Raw genomic sequence first — 15,314 nt, 5'->3', positions numbered from 1 at the left:
ACAAAGCTACTGGCAGAGGTCGCTCAGAACTGAGTTGTTGCAGTAAGTGATTCCACCACACCTGGTTTTTCTATTTCAATTCTTTGTGAGCCATATCTTGAATACAGAAAGGTACAAAAAAGCTTCTGCACCATCTCTTGGAAGAGCAACGTGTAGAAAATGTAAAAATAAATATTTCAGAGATGGAAAACAGATGTTACAGTCGTGGTGCTGTGCTTTAAAAGCCTTGTCCTTACGAATTAGAAAAAATGACGTTTATTGAAGTGATTTTCAAACGCGGTAAAGGTTAATATTACATCATTGCTCATAAGGGCCAGGCTGCGAAAGACTGAAGACTAAAGAAAAACTTAATAAATACCCTTTTAAAACTAAGAATAAAGTGCCACCGAATATAGGTTAAATACACGCTTCCTATTTCTTCAGCACTTGGATTTGGTGTCTGCTGATTATTCACAATGTCTTGTTTACCAGTGGGTACCGGTGGTGGTTCTGTGGAGCTGCGTGTTTCAATTATGTATCATCTTATGGGTTCTAAACTTATTATAATTTAAATACTGTTTGTGTGTTAAACTTTTTGCCAAACTTCTGATTGTTAATGGAAGGCCTTTGTCACCACCTAATGTGAAAGAGCAATGCTGTGAATGGATTTTTGTTATTTGTTCCTGCTGAATTTGACTTAACAAGATTTAATTACCTTCCACTGAGGTAAGGAGCTTTTTGTTTTGAGAAGCTCATAGATTCTGGTATTTAAAAGCACTTTTTTGAAAATGCAGTCAAAAAGCACTTTACTCTTTTGATCTGATCAGAAGAAAATCTGCTTGCTAGCATCATCCAGACATTGTTCCAAACGGGTGTTGTCTGCTTGTGTAGTAACCCAAACCTCAACAGCTAACTGTAAACATGCGGTGACAAATACTGTTGGTATACCTTTCACATTTTTTGTTGCATCAACCTGAAAATAAGCAGTTGTAAACTGAAGTGTTTCTTTCTTTACTAGAGCACTTTCTTTCAAAGAGTGGAGGGGACTGCACTTTTATTCATCAGTTCATAGACTGTCAGAGTGAGTACAAGAGTGTTCATCACATTCACTTTAAAAACAGCAGAAAACTCAGACAAGGTGGATGAAACCCAGAATCTGTCACTACTATTCAGTATGTCTGTAGTAGCACAGAACTGAGGTGTTGTGGTATTAAACAGATGCCTGTAGTAGCAAAAGGATATCATTGCTTTGGAGGCATCTTTGTTGTGGAAATGATGATCACATTGTCTTTTCATACATGTAGTCATTCTTTTCCTCTGTGCAGTAACAGGGTGGTAATGATGCCGCCTGATGTTTAAAGCAGTGTAAGTTTTCATCTGTGTTACAAATTAAGAAGTTGAAAGCCTAACAGTGGCAGTTTAAGCAAACAGCACGGGCTGCAGTGGGCCAGAGATGAGGTAATGATCCCTCTTCTCAGTTTTACTGTGTAATTTAGCTGATATTAGAATGTTTTAACATATTTTTCTAATTAGTGGTTACAAAGAACAAAAAGGAAAACTTTAAGACTTGAAATTTTATGTGGAAATTCAAGAGCTTCTTTTAATGAAAATAGATGTGATGCCAATCTTTAGGAAGATTTATTGCTCTGGAATGAGAAACTTGTTTTTCAAAGCAAATGGGTTTTGAAAATTAGTAATGAAACAGTGCAGCCTGTGTGTCAGTAATTAAAGAAAAGCTCCAGGTGTTAATATGTGCTCTGATGAGAGGGGAATACTATTAGGACAGAAAGGAAGTGCTGTTTAACTTCATAGCACACCCCTTGGTAATATAGATAATTTTTCCACTTAGATGCATAATTTCTATAAACTTGAGTTGAGCAAAGATGGTACCTTTTTGACACTGGGTACTTTTTCCCTTTCCTTTTCAATAGGGAAATGTAACAGTTTTAAAATTCAGAAAAGTCTCGTGATTCCTCTTTATTCATTACATGAAAAGAACTAAAGTTTAAAGTTTGATTATTTTTTTGGTCTATATTGTAAAAAGGTACTCTGAGTGCTGTTCAGATATGAACTGGTTGACTGTTGTCTTTGGGCATTAGCAAAACTTGTAGCAGCACCAGCTTTGCAAAGTAAATGTCAGCAGTCTTGTCACTACGGAGAAGGAGAAGCTACCATCAAAATTTAGTAAAAGATTTTAAGGTGCAGTTAAAGTAGTAAAATACATTAACTTAGAGGCCCATTTTGTATTGTATGCCTTCCCTGTCTTAAGCTGAAGGCTATAGAAAAGAAGGGGTTCAGCATTCTGCATTTTTGTGACTGTAGGTTTTAGCTGCTAAGTGGGAGGGATTCAGATTCAGCAGCTGATGTGTTTGTTGTTGGACTAAAAGTTTTGCCTTTCTCAAATTCACATATATTTAGTCAGGCCCCATAAAAACATGCATAAAAACATGCAGTTAAAACACTTTTGGGTCTGTTACTTTAATTCTGTATGTGAAAGCTACCCTCTTAGTCCTGCTGCTGCAGCAGTGAATGTTGGTAGCTAATGGGGGTTATCAGAGAAGCTCTGAGATAGGCTGCAAATATTGAGCAGCATCACAAAAGATTGGCAGTATTGAGGAAGGCACAGTTAGCTATGCTAAGCTTCCCCCTCCTAATATTTATGTATTCCTTAGGAAAGGACCAGATTTATTGATAAAATAAAATTCTGAAAGTAGGAGTTGAATGTTTAAGTAGCCTGACATAGGGTTTGAAAATGATAGGATTTGCAAAGCATAAGAGAAATCTAAAAGGAAAGAGGAGAAGTATGATGCGGTTTGTTGAGAAGGTTCTGACTTCTGCTGTGTAGGGAGGGGAGCGTGCCTGTCTGTAGTACTGGGGAAGAAGCAGTTAAATCAGGAAAACACAAGCAGCAGAATGAGGAAAAGTGCCTTGAGTCAAGGAAGTAGAAGTATGTAAGGTAGCATGAGAAGGGGAATTAAATGACCAAATAATCTAATATTCTGTATAAACAGCTGCTACAGAGATATAAGGCAACTGAAAGCCTGTATCAGTTGACAGCAGTCAGATGTCTCAAGATACTCCAGCTAAGTTGATTTTTTTGATAGGGAAGAAGCAGCAGGACTCCTAAAATCTTAGCTGCAGTGCAGCACTGGTGCTTAGCTTCACAGAACCTGCCTTTTTTCATGTTTTGTTTGAGTTTTCTTAATAGAACAGACCTTGCAACACCATCCAGAAACTTTGCTTGCTCCACAAAATCTGAAGTGTTATGAAACCATGCTCTGAACGGTCTGAGAAGTGTGCTCCTTCCTGCTCGTTGCATCCAGCTCACTCATTGCTCATTTCATAACTTCTTTCAGTAACTGCTGGCGAAATCCTGCAACGTCAACAGCCAAAAAACAAAAAACCAACCAGCTACTTCCAATTAGTGCAGGGTGTGAGTTATTGCCAAATGGGACGGTGATTAATAGGCAGAAGAGAGTCAGTGCTGTGCCAGCTTCCTATCTTTTGCTCTTATTTTTCTCCTTGTAACATTATATATTTTTCATTTGATGATTTTTACATTTATGGTTTTAAATGCAGGTTATTTTTTTTTCCATTTTTACTAATTCCACTTGTGCATTTTTAAAAATTCTGTTTCTTTTTGTTATCCTATTTATATAAAGTGGAGCAGGTATTTAACAGATTGAGTGTCTGTTCCCCACTTTCCACACCCACAGGTCATAAATCCTTTGGAAATCAGAGCTGTTCAGTAGAACTTATTTCCGGTGGTTAGTGCTGAGGACCGGGTTTCCTTTAATTGGTCTTCAAAACCGGCTTCCTTGAAAGATTAATGTGATATAAAAACTTAAATACATTGAGAAAGGGGCATGTACTTAAAGAATCCCGTAATATCCAGGTATCCTGAAAATCCAATTACACACAGTAACAGGCAACCTAAATCTAAAAGGGATTTCTTAAATTTCAATGAGAGGAATTGGCTTAGAGATGAAATGCAATGATTAACCTCTAAGAAATTATTTCAGTAACAAATATTTTTAATTATTCTACGTATCAGCAGCTCTTTGATTTTTAATCAGTAATTTCTGGCTGACATGAGAGATCAAAATAATTTCCCCTGGAAGTTAAAGCTGGGATCCTCACCCTTTTCTAGTTTCTGGTGACCAAAAATGCATATCCTGATTCAGCAGAAATATAGATTTGTTTTTCAAATTCAAATGATCAGGGTTATGAAGATAAATTTTTGTGTGTGTAACAGTATTATGGAGAGATGCAGATATGTGGGGAAAAAAAGGGCGTAAAGATTGAGGTATATTGACTTTAACTTCTGATTTTGAATTTCTGATTGCCACCTGGATTCTGCTGTCTTTAGTGAGTAGGGAGGTCACAATACAGCACAGCAGTATAAGATGCTATTTAGTTTAATGATGTCAACATGAAATTTTCTATTTATTACCTAAGGGTTGTTAATTGTGCTGGAATAAAATATTCCCTGTTGACTTTGAACCATACTAATGCTTTATTTACTCTCTCTTTAAACTGTGAGAGGTGTGGGCAACCAAGTGGAAAATGCTTTCTGTACCACCCTTGGGTTGCTCTGCACAAGGGATCTTCAGTGTTCTTACTGAACTAATGTTGGGAAGGCAACTTTAATACAAACGTTGAAGTTAAAACTGCCATGGTGGACATCAGAAAACATTCAACCACAGTGGAAAAATAAAATAACTGTTTTAAATGAAATTTAACTGAAAATGTAAGGAGCTGCTGCCAAAGTCCAGAGAGTTTGGGAAAGCAGTGGGGTCAAGGAGAGTGATTGATTTGTTCTATGTTACAGTTATTCTGGTTTTAACAGAACAATGCAAAGACTTTGGGATCTGTCAGTTCACGAAGCCAGATTTTCTTCTGTAAGCTGGTTATAGAAGCGATCTGAAGCTAACCACACAGCGTACAGATGATGGTCAGCCCTTGAGATCGAGAAATTGATAGCTACTTTGAGTGCAGCGTTTTTATGTTCTGTTTATTTGTTTAAACATAAAGGCAGAATTCCTCAGTATCTTTCTTGCTGTGTTCCTACTATGACCCCCCCCTCTTCCAGCCTCAACTGAGTCCTGAAAAAGCCACACACAGCTTTTCTTTAGATTTATTTTTTTTAGGGCTCGTGTAACCTTTGGGGCCCTTTTCACTTGTGGCTGCAGAAGTTCCATGTCTGCTGTTGTGTCCCCAGTCTCAGGGACTCTCAGCTTCTGATAAACACAAACTGGATGACAAGTGATCTCCTGCAGCCTGCTGAGATCTGAATTCAGTCCTGAAAATATGGAGCACAGTGTTCATGAAATCTTGTAAAAATGCAGGACAGTATTTGCAGCCAAGAATAGATGGTTAGACTGTCTCTTATAGGCTGGTTTGTCTGCTTGAGGGGACCGGAATGGGATGGGACAAGTTTCCAGTCATGCAAACAATTGTTTAGAGCTCAGGTTTTTGTGCCTCAGAGCTTGTCCTTTTCCATCCATGGCTGAAAAAGCTGTCTCCAATCAGCTCTTGGCCTCCAGCTGTCCTTAGCTTGTTATGGGCACAGCAGCGTGCTGTCCAAGTAACACAGAGACTTCTGAATCTTCAGAGCTCCTTGAAGCTCAAATGCTGACTGAGCTCACTATATTTAACTTTATAAAATTGGGAAGGATTTGTTGCCCTTCAGCTTGTTCAGTCTGACCTCCTGTGCACCCTGTTCGTTCTGTCTTTTCCAACTCTTGGTTACCTGCTATGAGTGCTCTGCTCAGCTCTGCTGGGCTGTCATGGATCCAGCAGCTGCAGGTCCAGCGTTCCGCTGGCTGTTAGTAGCCCTTGGAAATGCTTTCAGTTGTCTAAAGCAGAACATCTACCACACTGTAATTGATCTGTGAGATACATTCAGTCACTTTGCATGTTGGCATCACCTCACTGATTATGAAGAAATCTGAGATAATGAAATCTTGTAACAAGAAAGAAGTGAATTGCTGGTTCAGTAGTCCTTCCTTTTGGTGTCTTTGATAAGTCCAAACCTGTTCTTCACATGGTTATACTGTTTGCCTTCATGTGCTCACTGAAGTAATAAGATGTTAACAGCCTAGTCTCAAGCTCATGTGTCTTAGATGTGTTCAACCACCTGACATAAGTAAATAGACTTCCCTGCCAGTGCTGTGCAAACTCACATTTTAGAACCTGGCTGCAGTGTGTGCACAGCCTTTTGGACATTTGTTCAGTGCTCGGAAGGTTTTAAACTAAGAAAGGCCATTCCTGGGTACCTCGTGACCGATGATGAAGCAGTTGTGATGTGGAGGTGGCTTCTCAGTTGCTCTCACTATGGTGTATTTCTAGATTTCTGCTGTATTTGGTGGGTGTTCGCTTCAAGCAAACAACTCTCAGAATTCTTACTTTTGAAAATTTCTAAGTGGTGATATTTACTGTTTTTTGCTCTCAGGTTGGGGGAAAAAACATTCATTTTAAAAACCAGCTGTAACTTTTCATTGGTGAACTGAAACATTAAGTTAATAAATTGCAGAGGGCATAATTATATTCTTAATCACAGTGTTCCACTAGGTTTGAGTGCTTTGTTTCATTAGTCCACAACAGAAAAGTTGTTGTTCAAGCCTGAGTAGAAAGTAATACTATCAGCTTTTAATTTGGTCATGGAATGTGGTCTGCGTAGATGTGTGCAGGGAAAAGCTTGCTTAATTTGAGCCTGGAAAGTAACACTTATTTTGTTTGGCAGACAAGATCATAGATGAAGGACATCTAACCAAAGTGGAAGAAACAAAGCTTTTGAAAGGTTAGATTTATGGATTATTTAAGTGTTTTGAAGCATGGTTCTTATGTGACCTTAATGCATGTTCTCTCTTAAACGGGCTGTTTATTTTGTTGAATATTCATGTTAGAAAAACAATCAATGAAAGGGGGAGGTATGTTGTATACTGACCTGTTGTAGAATAAAAAGGTTTAAAGAAATAATTGTTGAGGATTGATTGCATGAAATTCTTATCTCAACTCAGTTCTTACTGGAATGTATATATATATTTTTAATTGAAAGTACAATATATACATATCCTGCAAATTGATTAAAATCTCTTGTGCCGGCATAAATCCAATATTGTTTTAGTTACAGGAGGAAAGATAAATGATGTTTATTCCAACTTAAGATGTAAATGAAAGTGTACCTCATAATTATTTCAGAACAGTGACTAACCTCCTAAGCTTGCCTATCACAAGCAAAATAAAAGCATGCATTTCCAACTACTTTTCTTCTTTAGTATAGAATGAGTGAAATACGAAGATATAGTTTGACAAGGTTTACCTTGCCAGGGATGGTTATCTTGTAGTGTCAAAGTTGCAAAAAAAGAAAGTTTTTAAGTATGTAGGTCAGTATTTCCTGTATCTAATAATGTAAGGTTGGGCTGTCAGGCTGACTCCACTTCTGTAGCTTTTTATTAATGTCTAGACATACTAACTCATTTCTTTGTCCTTCTGCAAAGTGTTACTGCACTGAATAAATGTCAGCTTGGCTGAAGTCCTGGTGGTTTAGAGACCTTTCTCCTGTATGAAACTGCACCTTCAGTTTTGTTTCTGTAGGTGTGTAAGCTATAGACAACGTGCCATATTTGGCAAAAGAATGCATACAATAACTGTAACTTAACGCTTGCATGCCAGTTAACTTGCAGTACAGCGAGCTATTTTTAGTGTTTGCTAATGTATTTGAACTCTTCAAGCACGTATGATGTCAACACGTTTTAATATACTTCATGATTTTGGCTATATTTATTCAGCTTAGTTTTATTATGGGAAATAGAAACAACTGCTGTGAAATAATTTAGTACAGGAATCAGTTTTGTGCTTTAGACTGGCTCCAGCATAGGAAGCAGGGTTCTAAACCATCTGTCTTTTCTGTCTGCCATTTCCGACACTTATATTTGCACGTCTTCCTCTGGTGCCTGGTCTTGGTGCCCAGATCAGGGGGTGAGGGATAGCAGTGGGAGGGGAAGCATTGTACCTGAGAGCAAGTGGGAGGGGAGCAGGAGAGGGAGGAGAGGGGGAGAGAGAATTAATGTAGAGCTTGGAGGTCACGCTGCTCCACTTAGCACAGAACAAGGAAGCTGTGTCCATGTATGACCTGATATGGTAAGGTTGGTTGGATGCAGATACTGCTCAGCTTCAGACTCCTGGACTGGCTACTAAGACAAACGGCATGGGTGAGGCTTTCAGGATATACTTCTTTTTGTACCTAAGGTTTAATTATTATTTTTTTTAAAGGTGTTTGTGGAAGTCTTGTGGGTTTAATTCTGTTTGGTACATGTAACACGCTCTGTATTGTGATGTCTTCAGAACTTGTTTTCAGGGAATAACACTTGTAAACTGGGGACGTACTGTTTTCACTTAGCTAAGAACCACCCCAGCCATCAAATTCCCTAACTACCTCAATCACTGTGAGCTTTGAAGTCAGCTGAAGACAGATATTTATGTTTGGGAAAGCTGCCAGGCCTGAACCCCTAATGTGCTGTGTCAGGGTGCTTTCCCCTTCTCCATCTCCGCTGATTTCAGTCCTATTAAAATAGGAAGAGCCTGGCTCTTGATCAGCTACTTTGCTTGTACTTGACATCTTCTGTTCTGTTTGAGAGTTTGTGTTCTGGCACAAAGAAAGAAGGCTCTTCACATTAGATAACAAAAATGCTTTCTTTCTGTTAACCTGTCAACTTGCTCGTTTCCCAGCATTGCACGTTTTTTCGCTTCTTGTTTAGGGGGCATTCAGTCATTCAGTTCCTTTTAGTCTCTTCTCATAAGTAAAAGCAATGCCCCCAGTCTTCCTCATGACTCCTGTGTTGCTGTGTTTATTGCTTGCTGTCAGTGGTTTCTAGCACTATTCTTATAACACACCTTATTGTTTATTATTGCGCATCTTCCCTTCCTGGTCCTCCTCTGGCACTTTTTTTTACATCTACAGTATGTATCTGTATGTGAAGAAATTGTGTTCTCTGTGCTTTTTCTGCATACACAGGCATCACTCCTACCATATATAATGTCATAACGATGCCCTTAGTGTGTGTGCATATCACTCTCTTTACCTGGAACTTGATACTCAGAAAGAACATCTGTTAATCTGAGGCAGCAATGCTGCCAGACCAAGGCTGGGTGCATATAGTCAGCCAAGACTTTCCTCTCTTCAGCTTCACTTGCATGTTGGTGACTTTGTAGCTGCTGAACTGTCTTAATGGGAGTCACATCACCTGCAAATATGCTCCTCATTGAAAATTGAGAAGTGGTGAGAAGGCTGCATGGCTTCATTAAACTGCATGTGGTCATGTGGTGGGTTGTATGTAACCAGTTATATTGTGAAGGTTTGGGTTTGTTTGGGTGTTGGTTTTTTTTTGGTGGAAAAAGCATAGCAACTGCCTTCTGAAAATACAATCTGAACTGACAGTTCTTTCTATAGACCAGTTAGTGTATTCTTTATTGATTCATGCCACACTTTTTTTTGCTACAGTACAGTATATACAAGTCTCGCTGCTATTATTTTTTTGTTCAAAATACTGAAACACAGTTTTATTCATCACAGCAGTTTATTTCTGACTCATAACAGTATCTGCATTGTTCTGTATCTCTTTTCGTATTTGTTCTCTGATTGGATAAAACAATCAGCTTTTGCAGAGAGTTCCAACTGGCAAGAATGCAGCTTTAAACAAAAGTTCAAGCTGTGCATGAGACAGTTGCATCCCCGATTAGATGCTCAGCTAGATTAATGAGTTCAGTAAAACGGAATCCATTTTACCCCAGATTTATGAAGAAATAAGCAAACATCAGGTTTTTAAGAGCTTTCTTCAGTTCTTCTTTCTAATGACATTTAACAGTTGTAGATATATGTACATGCATACATATATATAATACATAAATTAGGAACAAAGTATTTACACTGTACTTGATTCTCCCTGTCTCTTACAGAGAACCAAGCAAGAGTGAAAGAGTCAGATTTGTCAGACACTCTCAGTCCGAGCAAGGAAAAAAGCAGCGACGACACTACGGGTAAACACTGAACTGGAGCTTTGCAAAATCTTAGTTTGAATTGAATCGCTTAATGATGAGCATTTTGTAAGAGTGGAGAATGCTTGTATTATGTATTATGAGCCACGTACGTTTTAAGCAGTATAGTCTGTTGTCAACCTTATGAAAAAAACTGCTGTAAAATAAGAAAAATATAAAAGCTTCTTTACGTAAAGAATACAAATATGAAACCTGTCAGCAATCTGCCTGTTCTCTTAAAATGTTTTTTTTTTCTAGATGCCCAAATGGATGACCAAGATCTAAACGAACCTATTGCTAAGGTAGCACTTCTGAAAGGTAAGGAGAAATTTATTTTTGTACATTTATATACATAATCTACACATTAACTTATAAATACAGATTATATATTTATGTTCCTGTTTTTGTTTGTTTTAATCAAAAGTATGTTAATACAGAGACTCATGAAGTATTTAGATCACGGTAGTAAGGAAGAATTGCACTGAAATATTAATAATGTTTCCTTTGGATGGTATACAAGTGTACTGCTGAGAGCAAGCGTAGGAATAATGTGTGCTTAAAGCTAGTTAGCTCTACTTAGCAATGTTGTTCTATGAACTTATATGTTATAATTTCAAGTGCTGTTGAGCAATAGTGGCTGATAACCACTGAGAGAAGAGATTCCTCCATTACTGAGAAATGATTTTAAGCATTGCCAGGTTTTACCTCTATGGTTTCCATCACTGTCAGAAGTGCTCTGGCTAGTTTGCATGTGGTGGTATAAAAATTCTAAAATCTTTTTTATTGTTAATGCTGTGAAGACTTGAATTCCCCATTTAAACTGTATTTAGAATGACTGTTGAACCTTGGTATGGTCTTCATACTTCTAAAATTATATGATGTACTGTTCTTTATACTAAAGGTGTTTGTACTGTAGATTTAATTAGCGAGCTATTTACATGAAGAATGTGGGGTGGTGTTACATTTACACTGTACTGAAAGTTAGCTTGGCTTTTTGTACAGTTATATGTTTGATAATATCTGTAAGATGATGCTTACATTGGTATCATGAGTAAAAAGAAAGTGACAGCTCTTCATAGTTTAGAAAGACAGGAAACCATAATTCAATTTAGGAGAACTGTAAAAGACCTTTTTCCTCTATTTGCTTACACTTCCCTATTTTCTGATAGAAAGGACTTCAAAGTATATGGTACATACATTTTTTTGTTGTTGTTGTTGTTCCAGACAAGAAACCAAAAATTAAGTATGATATTTTTCCAGTGAGTTTCAGTTCAACATAGCTTAAAATAATTCAAGTGCTAAAGACAGTGACCGCTTTCCATTTAGCTTTATTGTTAATGTGTGTATGAATAGCCATGAATAATAATGCATTTAACCTTTCAGGAAAGTGTATTTATAAAACAAAAGCAGTTAACCTGTGGTCTAGGGTATATTAAGCTGAGGAGGAAAAGCAACTGAACTCTTAAAAGACCAAAGCAAAGTTTTCTATAACATGGAAACATTCTTTTGCTCATGTGGATGTTTGGCATTATTTCAATTGTTTTTATCCAGTTGAAAAATGCCTATTTGTTATTGAATTACATGTTACAATTAACTAGCATAACTCTTCTTCTCTTGAGGCTATTTATGGACATTCCAGTTTTGCTCTCATGAAAACATTTTAAAATATCTGTACAATGAATCATATGCCTGTGTAGTTTTTATGAAGAGTCCTTAAGCTCAAGGCTTTCTTTGCAGTTTTGTCAGAGCTACTTCATATGCCTCATTTTGCCCTAAAAAGGATCTTATTTGCCACAGAAAGATTTTCAAGTGGGTTTGTTATGCCTTCATATAATTAAGGAAGAGTGAGAACATTTCGGATCTGGCAGCTGTTTGGAATGCGGAAATGGCTGCTGCAGAAGGCAGTGCTCCTTTTTGTTTAACTGCTGGAATGTAGAACACAAATACATGGAACAAGAAAATGATGAGATGTTAAATTGCTGTAGTTTCCTCCAAGTGTATTTTCCATCAATAAATTCTGAGTGCATTCAGGATTTGTTTCAACTTTATACGAGGCAGAATCTGGCAAAGATGAGAAGGGGAAAAAAACTTGCACAGATTAGCAGAGCTGCTTTATTTTTCTTCAGGAGGTAAACATCTCTATGGGTCATTTATAAGAGTGCCCTGGACGTTTCTATATAGGCTGCCTGCGACTGCTTAAAATTGCAAAGCTGAAAACAAGAATATTTTGAGCAGATGGTTAGAAGCAATAAATGCCATTGGAAGTTCAATGATCTTGTCAACTTCCGCTTTTGTTAGTAACTCCAACACTGATGCACAGGATCTTATTAAAAAATGTTTACTGAGTAGTTTAGTTCTCCAAACAGTGTTAGTTTACTTAATAAATATTGAGAATCAGCAGTGGTCTTACTCAGTAAGTTTGGTAGCCATTTTTTAATTGTTGCAGTAGTACCAAGTGTATATTTCACGTGTATGACAAACATATTTATATGGCAAAAAGTCTGATTTAGTACTTAATCTAGCAGCTCGCAGCTCCAAGGGGATGGACTTGATGGTCCTTGAGGTCCCTTCCAACCCAAGCCATTCTGTCATTCTGTGTGTATGACAAGTTTTCTGTGAATCTTACAGAGCTGAAGATAACTTGGGTTTTTAATTGTCTTATCTGAATCACATGAATGCTCTGAAGATACTCATCTGAGTAACCTCAGAAATCGTGTCCAACTCTGAAAGGGAACTGTTGTGAAACTCGGGAGAAATAACAGCCTATTCAGGTAGTTGCTACCACAGGCCAGGCATGTGGTTAAGACATGAATCAGCATCACAGCCGGTGCGTGCTTCTATGGTCCCTCCTATCAAAACAAAAATATAAGGACAAACATGTAAACAGAGCTTAGTTCATATCTTCATGCTTTTAAATGTTGACTTAATCTCAATTTTGTTGGTCTTTTTTAACTAAAACTTTATCGGTTCTGAGGTTGCAAAATCAAAGTTTACGTTAGATGGAAAAAAATACCTCCGCACGCTACCGTAATCTTTAATGATCTGGAAATAGTTGCTTTTCCTCAAAATTGACCTGTGGGTTGGACTTCTTTTTGAGAGCCAGAATGAGGGAGAAGGAGCTTTAATGAACTTTGGGAATGATTTGTTACAGAACACGTCAACTATTTTATTTTTATTTTTAATCTACCAGTAGAGGAGAACTTAATAACAATCTGGTGTTAAGGAAAACATGACTGGTTGGGATAGGGGTGGAAAAAGTGGGGTGAAGAATCTCTTACACGACAGAAAAAAATCTGGTCACAGATGAAAACTTTCTGTAAGGATGGCTGTTTTTTGTTGTTGTTTTTTGTTTGTTCATTTGGTGGAGTTTTGGGGTGTTTTTTTTATTACCTTAATGGTAAAACCCTGATTAGATTTCTGAGAACTGTCACACCAGTATTGAATACGTGATGGATTACCTCTAAACCCAGTAGTACTTTTACTGGTTATGAATATAACAATACCATTAAGATACTGATTTTCAGATCTCAGCATTAGTACTGAAGTGATGTTTGCTCTGTACTAGGAGCATGGAAGATTTGTCAGTTTGTGTGAGACTGAAAACCTGTTTGTTTGTTTGTTTTCCATAGTTGCGATTATATTTATTGGCTTTTTGTTTAGAAGCTTATCAGGTGTATGGAAACTACCCTATTGCATTTGAGTAGGAAAGAGTTTTTCCCTTGACACGTTGTCACTCTGCTGAACTGATTATGCTGTCCCATAAATTGAATTCCTCATCCCCTTTAAAGCCATGTCATCTTTCATGACGTGTCCTTGCACTGATTTGAAAATGCTGTCCACTGGGACGTTCATTTAGTGAGTCTATTGTTTGACTTGGGACACTGCTTCTTTATGAGGCGTTATTTGAACATTATTTATCAACTCCCTCATCCGTTTCTTCTGAGCAGTCTCATTAAGGACTGAAAGTCTAATTGCCACAAATCTTTATCCATGAGAAGCTGGGAACAAAACATCTCCAGTAAAGAGAAATCCGGACTAGAAATTTTAATAAGCGTATAAAAGAAAGTATTTGGATGAAATATTGGGTCCTCTTTGTTCTTTTTGCTCTCATAATTTTGTTCTGGAAAAGCCTAGAAGTGCACGTGTATCCATATCTCTGCCCCTTGATCCCACCAATTCATTACTGTGAGGATGGGAAAGAAACAGCCTCTTTTCTTAGAGGAGCACAGTATGAGAACTTCAGAATGCTTTCATCAGTTCCCTTAATAAAGAAAACAAAATTCACCTTTTGGGTTTTTGTTCTCTGCAGTCTGACTTCATCTTAAATCTTTTGCTACGGATGTTTATCAACCATAGGGTTGTGCAGTGTGTATACTTTCCTGTCTCCCATGATATTCAGGGCCTGTCTGGAAGTCTACCTGTGTGACCTGCTATAGGGAACACACTTTAGCAGGAAGTTGGGCTCAGCAGTCTCCTGAGGTCCCTTCAAACAGCTGTGATTGTCAGTTGTGATAAAGGTTTATACATCTGTCCGTGTAGTCTGTTATACTTATGAAAGATCTTTCTGCACAAGGTGCTGCTGCTTAGGGAGGATTTAGTGCAGAAGTGCTTCTTGCTTTCTGTTCCTGATATTACAGATAACTGCAGGCTGGGGCGTTGTCTTCCTCTTTATGTTTCTGCATCCAACTCCTAATATGCACCCATTAGATGACAAATACATATTTTTCTTCCTCTATATGATTTAACTTATCTAAAAACTTCTGCTGTAGAGGTATTTGATTTCTAAGACTGTTTGTCATTTCCTGTAATCAGTGCCAGGAGGTATTTTGCATGCATTTTTAATTAATACAAAGCTTGCAGAGAAGAACATGGGTTTTGATTATTTAGTTTCACATGATTGGATATTTAGATAGTCCACACTAACCCATGTCACTAAGCAGCACATCTGCCCAGTGAGTGGGGAGTGAGCAGGGTGGGCTCAGGGGGTTGGGAGGCACAGGGTCCTTGCTCAAAGTGTGTGCTGGGGGAGGAGGTTACAGTATCTTCCTTTTAAAAGTAGGTAACTAGTTAATGCAGTCAAGGATTGTCATGCTGATTGCTTCTTCTTTTATGTCAGTACAGGCAGCTTTACTAATCAATGCAGTATTTTTAAAACTCTTGAATTTGTGTATTCTTTTTGTTTTACTGCATGTTTTTATAATTGGTATTTTAAAGTATGTGTATGTTTTCCTTCTTTTAAAATATATTAATATTTTTTCTAATATTTACCTAATGCAGTTTTGAGTTTACTGAACTAA

General features: G+C 37.6%; 1 protein-coding gene across 20 annotated transcripts in view; it reads left to right on the top strand.

Moving 5' to 3' along the window:
* Positions 1 to 15,314, top strand: part of SLMAP (sarcolemma associated protein) — a 78,902-nt gene that overhangs the window by 40,724 nt on the left and 22,864 nt on the right. For 8 of the 20 annotated variants that reach the window (XM_072347325.1, XM_072347327.1, XM_072347329.1 and 5 more), the window contains 4 exons: positions 998 to 1,060; positions 6,725 to 6,781; positions 9,940 to 10,020; positions 10,276 to 10,335. In XM_072347325.1, the coding sequence (XP_072203426.1) occupies positions 998 to 1,060; positions 6,725 to 6,781; positions 9,940 to 10,020; positions 10,276 to 10,335 (261 nt within the window). Of the gene's footprint in view, positions 1 to 997; positions 1,061 to 6,724; positions 6,782 to 8,076; positions 8,196 to 9,939; positions 10,021 to 10,275; positions 10,336 to 15,314 lie in introns of those variants that run through there. The other 12 variants (XM_072347337.1, XM_072347338.1, XM_072347332.1 and 9 more) reach the window with 3 other exon arrangements.

This window comes from Excalfactoria chinensis, chromosome 12 (genome assembly GCF_039878825.1).
Source record: "Excalfactoria chinensis isolate bCotChi1 chromosome 12, bCotChi1.hap2, whole genome shotgun sequence".
Taxonomy (NCBI): Eukaryota; Metazoa; Chordata; class Aves; order Galliformes; family Phasianidae; genus Excalfactoria; species Excalfactoria chinensis.
Note: the sequence above shows the minus strand (reverse complement) of the source record. Positions and strands in the feature narration are given on the sequence as shown.